This window comes from Nicotiana tomentosiformis, chromosome 3 (assembly GCF_000390325.3).
Source record: "Nicotiana tomentosiformis chromosome 3, ASM39032v3, whole genome shotgun sequence".
Classification (NCBI taxonomy): domain Eukaryota; kingdom Viridiplantae; phylum Streptophyta; class Magnoliopsida; order Solanales; family Solanaceae; genus Nicotiana; species Nicotiana tomentosiformis.
In genome coordinates, this window is record NC_090814.1 from 25,676,231 (window position 1) to 25,684,840 (window position 8,610).

General features: G+C 38.0%; 1 protein-coding gene across 1 annotated transcript; it reads right to left on the reverse strand.

Moving 5' to 3' along the window:
- Positions 1-7,518: 7,518 nt before the first annotated feature.
- LOC138907513 (uncharacterized) lies at positions 7,519-8,202 on the reverse strand. The gene has a single exon (XM_070198112.1). The coding sequence runs from the start codon at positions 8,200-8,202 to the stop codon at positions 7,519-7,521; it is 684 nt and encodes a 227-aa protein (XP_070054213.1).
- Positions 8,203-8,610: the final 408 nt, after the last annotated feature.

An 8,610-nucleotide genomic window follows, 5' to 3' on the forward strand; every position in this document is an offset into this window, starting at 1 on the left:
TGCCCAAGAGATACTCTTGAATGTAAAACTTAATTGCAGTCGTCGTCGATGACGATGTTTGCAGCTATTTACTATGATTTTCGATGTGGTGGAGTGGCAGTGCGGAACACTCTTGTTGGTGAAGCAAGCGGTTTGCAGTATACAGGGCTTCGATTGGCCAAGTCGACGACTCGATTTGTACAGGGTGCTCTGATTGATTGAACTGACGATTTGCTATACATGTGGATCTGATTGGCTCGTCCAGCGATTCTCTATATACAACATGCTCTGCTTGGTTGAGCAAACAGTTTGCTATTTACAATATGCTCTGCTTGGTTGAGCAGACAATTTGATATTTACAACATGCTCCGCCTGCGTCGGTGGCCTAGTTCTGAAATACCTGCAAAGGATCTAAGGGTTAGTTTTTAATTATATAAGGAAAATTTGAATAAGGAAATAGGGATGATAGTTATAAGAGAGTGGAAGATCCGTCATTTGCCCCAGTGTGTTCCAACAGTTCCTTGTATCCTGTTGGCCCTGTATTCAAAGAAACATTCTTAGCAGGGGCGAGGGTGTTGGTTTGTGTCGGCCGTAGTCCATACATTGCCCTGGTCCTGATGAGGGCACGCTATGAAGTTCGGTAAGTGGAATAGATTATGACATTTTTAGAAAACATTTTGAAAATCTTTTATCTTGTGGCAAATGCAGTCGTTCCAGGATATGACTTGTTTAGGAAGTCCCTCAAATACGAACGTTGTTTCTGGAAGACTCTTCCCTATTGACATCGAATCAAGATGCTTCTGACGATGTAGCTTCTTATTGCTGCGATCACGTCCTAATCTAAACTAATGCATTGCAAAGGTTTTCCTATGATTATGACCGAACCTTTTCAGGTTGCCTACGTATCCGAAACAGAATAAGTTTTGAACGTAGTTCTTAGGTAATGATAAAGAAAATAAGATGATGGTGACCGAGCCTGACTCAGGCAGCCTACGTATCCAAATAGAATTAGGTCAAAACGTAGTTCGATTACAACAAATGCAAAATGATGAGACTGAACATGAAGTGGCCGAGTCTGACTCAGGCTAACAACGTATCCAAATGCAAATAGGCTAGAACATAGTTCAATTACAAAAGATGACTGGATCTGATGAGGATTGCCTATGTATTCCTTCCAAAGGAAATCAAGTCGTGGTGTAGTTTTGAGTACATACAAAATGGTATTTGGATTTTCTATTACAAGTGCGGGGGGGGGGGGGGGGGAACCAGACCCTATGTGGGTTGCCTATGTATCCCTCCATGGGAAGTCAGGTCGAGTGTAATACTGTTACTGTTACAACCAAAACCTAACTCTATTATCTTCAAATGTAGTATCTTTTGATTGCGTCTGAGCTGATAGGCTTCATGCTGACTTTTCCGTCCATCTCTACTAAGATCATAGCTCCTCCTGACAGAACTTAGTGGACCACGTGAGGACCCTGCCAATTTGGTGCAAACTTTCCTTTGGCTTCTTCCTGGTGAGGGAATATTTTCTTTAAAACCAACTGCCCCAGTATAAATTGGCGAGGTTTCACCCTTTTGTTGAATGCATTGGCCATCCTATTTTGATACAGCTAACCATGGCATACTACGTCCATTCTCTTCTCGTTAATGAGCAGGAGTTTCTTCTGCCTGACTGAATCCATTCTGCATCATCTAACTTGGCTTATTGAATGACTCTCAAAGACGGTATCCCAACCTCTGCGGGTATCACAACTTTGGTGTCATATACCAACATATACGGCATTGCCCCCAGTGGATGTCCTCATGGTGGTCTGATAATCTAGTAAGGTGAAAGATAATTTCTCGTGCCATTACCTATGATTGTTCACTATCTTCCGTAGAATCCTTTTGATGCTTTTGTTGGCTGCTTCAACTGCTCCGTTCATTTGTGGTCTGTAGGTTGTACAGTTATGGTGGATAATTCTGAACTTCTCGCAAATTTCCCTCATGAAAAATTTGATGAGCGCAAAAGACAACACGAAATTAATGCTTGCTAGCCAAAGATAGTATAGTTATGATTATCGTCTCCACAGGTAATGGATTTAAATAATGTTCAAGTAATTTCTAGTTTAATGCTATTTAGGATGATTAACATGTTGGTTGTGATAATTAATAACTAAAATTTACTATGAAATAAAAACAATTAACAATTGATCACCAGAAGACAAGAGTTGAGCAACACTGAAATATCAATGGGAGAAATAAGGGTCGTGACAGGATAGGTGCAAGATAGCTATTTGGGATCCAACTCTAGTTTAATTCACTCTAATATTCTAATGATTCTCACGAATTCACTCGATGATTAGTTCAAACGTGTATTCAAGACTCCTCTCTCAATTAAATCTTAACTCGACGAGGTGAACTAATATAAGCAATGTGAAAATATGCAAGCATGTGTTAATGGATTGGCCTTCAAGAAAACGTATCTCAAATATTCTCCTAACTTGAGTTAATCAACAATTCAACAAGCTCTTTCGATTACTTTAGAGAATCACTGAATTAAACCAAACAAAATAATGCAAGATAATCACCACAATATTCCTCTTTCGATTAAATAAACTGGTTAATAAAGTTGCAAACAATTCAAAGCTCCATAAACGAATTCATGCAAAGAACTAGAGTTAAAATCTACAAATATCAATCAATACACCATATTTGTCAAACCCTAAGGGAAACTACTTCATAATCATGGAGGAAGTCATCACAAATATAATTAAAGAGTATGAAAACATTAATCTAACGTTACAATCCAAACTCCCATATTGAATTGATGGAAAGATGACGAAATCTTGAGTCTTGTAGCCTCTAATGCTCTCCAAAAGCTTCAAAGGTCAAAACACTACTAAAATCAGGTTTTAGCGACGGACAAATTCGGTAGCTAAACTGAAAAATCCGTCGCTAATCTCATTTAGCGACGGATTAGCAATGGATTATCAAGAAATTCTTCTAGCTACGAGCATTTTAGCAACAGATTAGCGATGATGTTCGTAGCTAATTCCAGTTTTTTGTAGTGAAAGCCCTCTAAACATTGTGCTTTTGATGTATTTATGCCATGTAGAAATGGGCACAGATGAAACTACCCTTTCCAAGCCAAAGTAAAACAATTGGACCACGAAAATATGCTAGCGCGGTGCGCCATGCACCGCATTAGTAAGGATCTTCACAGAGTTGATTTTTTCACTCTGCAGGAAGTTTACACTAGCGCCCCGCACCGCATGGCACGGCGCGGTATTGCATTTTCCTTAGAATAATCTCTTTTTCTCTCTTTTTTTACATCCATAGTTGGTCCTCGATCCCCGAACATGATCCCGACTTAATTTCTTGGGCTTCTACTCAAATTTCAAAGCTCCAAATCATCCATTTTACCTCCAAACTCGCTTCTTCACTCGAAATCACATCCTACACAACATAACACACGTAATAAGTACAAAGTACTAACAATTATGCTCAAATACAATTAATGTGTAGTAATTAGAGTGTAAAATGTAGCTAAAATGCGAGTTCCTAGCCTACAATCAACACCCCACACTTAGACCATTGCTCGTCCTCGAGTAATCAAACTACACTTCACCTAGAGATGACCTTTTCTCCATACATTTTCCCTAACACATAACATCCTAGCCTCAAGACTCGACTCAAAAACACCACGTATTTTCCCAAAACCTTCTCACTTACTCTAACACAGAGGCCAAAGACATTATCTTTCCTTCGCAAATCATGTGCCCTTACACCGAAGATAGAGAGTAATTCCACACACAATAAAATTAAGGAACAAATAGGAGCTCAAGATAGAAAGAATTAACTCATTCTTAGAAATAAAATTCATGTACCACAGAAAACGTACCATAGGCTTCCCCGTAGTGTAGTACTCTACTAATTTGAGCTCAATCAGTCAAGGATCAAGTAGAACTTTAATTGGTTGTAATGTAGGCAACGGGACGGGTATGATACATTTGGATATAGTAACTATACCTCCCTGAGCACTTTAATACATACAATTTCACATTTTAAAACCCCACACTTGTGTTGAACCAAGCCACAACCTTCACAACATAATAACCTCAAGCTCCCACTTTCTTTATGCACAGACAAGATGAGAACTACCACTAGCAAGGAATCGATTTTCTTTTCTTTCTACTACATACACAAACTCTTTTTTTCCTTTTCAAAGTTCTGATTGATTTTTCTTTTTTTTTTCAATCCCTTACATGTGGCTCTCACAACATTTCAACTAGTGCAACTTTATCCATTATTCTTAGCTCCACTCAAAAGCCTACCATACCTCCACCCAGCTCGTAATTAGCTCCTAACAATTTCAAGTGCTCACGAGAGGTAAAAGGTTCAAACAGATAATCAATTTAACAAATGGTCAGGCTTGTAGTGTGGTTGCCAAAGAAAAAAGGATTAAAGCCTCAAAGGGGCTAACTAGGACACACAAAAATTAGGTGGTAAAAAGCATATATCTGACTCAACAAAGAAATGCCTATATCACTTCCTAGACTGAACAAATTTGTAATTTTGTTTTTCAAACACACGGGGAAAGTTCTAGACATCAATTGCAATGAACAAAATATAAACAAAACCTCTCACACACATTTGCCCATAACTCACTTAGGACTAGATCAATCCCGACTCTCTAGTCAAAGCATTTAAGCATAGTCAAAATCACACAATTCAAGGCACTACAATACATGAGTCAAGAACTGAGCCTAGGTGTCATAACTAAGGCACTCACCACTCTCAAGCACAGCAAAGTCAAGAGAATTGCCTCTAATTAGCAAAACTACACAAGATTCTCTTTATTCTTAAGAAAGGAAAAAAGTAACTATACCCGGCTCAAACAGACCCTTGGAAAAGAACCTTGGCACAAAGAAAAACTAAGGGGGAATTGTTACACTATCTAAGAAAATAAAAAAAATTGTTTCGTCTCTAATCCCTCAAAACAAAAGTCGAAGAGATCCATTGTCGGGAAAAATCTAATTTTTTTATAAAAAACGAATGATGGAAAATATACAAATATAAGAAAAAAAACAAACACATACACATATTTACATTTTCCACCAACACTTTAAATTGTGGCATGTCCCGATGATATACAAGTAAAAAGTAAGAGGTAAAGAAAACTCCCCTGAATGTTTTTCTTTTCCGAAAACTTATGAACTCCACCCCTAATTTTGAATTCATTCCTAGTTTTTGCTCCTTGGAATTCTCTATGGAGCTCATTAAGCCAAATTCTTTTAAGGATATCTGCAAGACCCGCTCTTTTCTTTCTTGCTTGTCCTCATTTTGAGCGGTGAATTATTCTTGTAGGATCATCCTCAACTTGTTCCTACAATCTTTCACAAGATCAATCCATGTATCTTCCTGTAAATCCCCAAAAACTAAATCCATATGATCAAGGTTAGAATAAGAAAACAAACAATAAAGGTCATGTGAATATTCTTCTGGTATGTCCGAGACCATTTGTTTCTCGTTCTCTTCTACTACAGGTTGTAAATGTGAAAAGGTGGATGGGGGTTTGAACTCTTCTTTTATTAATTCACAATCAACCATAACCTTATTTTCAATCATCTAAGTTGAATTAGAGTCCTCTTCTAAAGTGGAAAGCTCTCTCTGTAGATGCTCATCATCTAGGGTACGTTCATTCTCACAGGGTATCTCCTCCATAAAATCACTATCACAATGCAATGAGCTTTCTGAAAGTATACTTACTATTTGACTGACTTGCATTGTTAGGTTCTTAATGGCTTCATCATTTTGTATAAATCTTTCTTCAACACTATTCATGAACTTATACATAAGCTCTTCTAAACTACCATTCTCCTCTTGAGGTGGTTGTCTCACTTCGCTTTCATTCTAGTCATAATCAGAGTATTTATTCCATCCAGAGTTAAGATTGTGGCCGTACGAAACCTCATACCTATAAGGACTAGAAACAAAGCGAGACCGTTCAAAAGATTAACCATAGGAAGAATACTTACCTGCTTGACAGTCAACCCACAGACGATTTTCACAACATTTAAAACAAATAGCAGACTTATGATAATGTTCAGCTGCTAACTCTGCAACCGTTTTGTTAGGCTGGTTGTGCTCCATCTTCACAATATTTAGAGCTCAATATAAGAATAATTCTTCAAGCTTTATCTCTAGCACTTCTAAGGTACTAGTACAAAAGGAATATTGAAGACAAGTTAACTAAAAAAATATATATAAAGAAACAAAAAAACTAAATCCCGAATTAGCACCAAACATTATTTTGAACACTGTTAATTGCCAATCTCCGGCAACGGCGCAAAAATTTGATGAGCGCAAGATACAACACGAAATTAATGTTCGCTTGCCAAAGATAGTATAGTTATGATTATCGTCTCCATAGGGATTGGATTTAAATAATATTCAAGTAATTTCTAGCTTAACGCTATTCAGGATGATTAACATGTTAGTTGTGATAATTAATAACTAAAATTTTCTATGAAATAAGAACAATTAACAATTGATCACCGGATGACAAGACTTGAGAAACACTAAAATATCAATGGGAGAAATAAGAATCGTGACATGATAGGTGCAAGATAGCTATTTGGGATCCAACTCTAGTTTAATTCACTCTAATGTTCTAATGATTCTCACGAATTCACTCGATGATTAGTTCAATCGTGTAGTCAAGACTCCTCTTTCGATTAAATATTAACTCTACGAGGTGAACTAATAAAAGAACTGTGAAAATATGCCAGCATGCGTTAACAGATTGGTCTTTAGGAAAACGTATCTCGAATATTCTCCTAACTTGAGTTAATCAACAATTCAACAAGCTCTTTTGATTATTTAAGAGAATCACTGAATTAAACCAAACAAAATAATGCAAGATGATCACCACAATATTCCTCTTTTGATTAAATAAACTGGTGAATAAAATTGCAAACAATTCAAAGCTCCATAAACAAATTTAAGCAAAGAACTAGAGTTAAAATCTACAAATATCAATCAATACACCATATCCATCATACCCTAAGGGAAACTACTTCATAATCATGGAGGAGGTCATCACCAATATAATAAAAGTGTAAGAAAACATCAATCTAACGTTACAATCCATACTCTCGTATTGAATTGTTGGAAAGATGATGAAATCTTGTGTCTTGTAGCCTTCAATGCTCTCCAAAAGCTTCCAAGGTCAAAACTCCTCTAAAATTGTGTTTTTGATTTATTTATACCATGTAGGAATGGGCCCGGATGAAACTACCCTTTCCAAGCCGAAGTGGGACAACTGGATCGTGAAAATACACTAGCGCGGCACGGCATGCGCCGCATTAGTGAGGATCTTCAGTAGTTTATTTTTTTCACTCTGTAGGAATTTTGCACTAGCGCCCCGCAGCGCATGGCGTGGCTCGGTAGTAGATTTTTCTCCGAGTAATCTCTTTTTCTCACTTTTTTGACATCCATACTTGCTCCTCGACCACACGAACGTGATCCCCACTTAATTTCTTGGGCTTCTATTCAGACATCAAAATGACACTTCTGCACGTAGTGGATACTATCGCTTTCCATGGTCATCAAAAAGTATCTAACTCTTAAAATCTTCTTGGCTAAGGTGAAGCCATTTATGTGGGGTCCGCACGTCCCTGCATGTATTTCTTCTATCAGTCTGGTTGCTTCAGCAGCATCTACACATCTTAACAGACCCAAGTCTGGGGTCCTCGTATACAGGACTTCCCCATTGAGGAAAAAGTGATTTTCCAGCCTTCTGAGCGCTTGCTTATGAATATTAGTAGCATTCTCTGGATATTCTCTTGCTTCAAGGAACCTTTTGATATCGTAGTACCATGGCTTACCGTCTGGCTCTTCGTCTACATGAAAGCAGTACGCATGATGATCTTGGATCTCTATCTCAATAAGGTCGATGTAATTCTTATCTGGATGTTGGATCATGGGAAGCAAGGTTGCGAGAGCGTCGGTAAACTCGTTTTGAATCCTAGGAATGTGGTTGAACTCGATCTTTGTGAACTTCTTGCATAGCTCATTTACACAGTGTAGGTACGGAAGAATCTTGACGTTCTTGGTAGTCCATTCTCCTTGAACTTGATGTATCAACAGATCAGAATCTCCTATGACCAGAAGCTCCTTTATGTTCATGTCAACTGACATCCTAATCCCGATGATGCATGCTTCGTACTCGGCCATATTATTGGTGTAAGGGAACCATATCTTTGTTGATGCCAGGTAATGTTGTCCTGACTATGAAATTAGTACTGCCCCAATTCTTACTCTTTTGAAATTTGTTGCTTTGTCGAAGAACATTCTCCACCCTAGGTATGACTATGAAATATCTTCTTCGGCGAACAACATTTCTTCATCTGGGAAGTATGTAGTGAGCGGCTCATAATCCTTGTCCACTAGATTCTCTGCAAGGTGGTCAGCTAAGGCTTGTCCTTTGATGGCCTCCTATGTTACGTACACAATGCCAAATTCACTGAGAAGAATTTGACATTTGGCTAGTTTTCCTGTAGGCATCGGCTTCTGAAAGATATACTTGAGCGGGTCGAGATGAGATATTAAATGCATGGTGTATGCTGACATATAATGCCTTAA

What these genes read in the sequence shown, in the direction of transcription:
- LOC138907513 (XM_070198112.1), bottom strand. Translation starts at nt 8,202, where the DNA reads ATGGCCGAGTACGAAGCATGCATCATCGGGATTAGGATGTCAGTTGAC.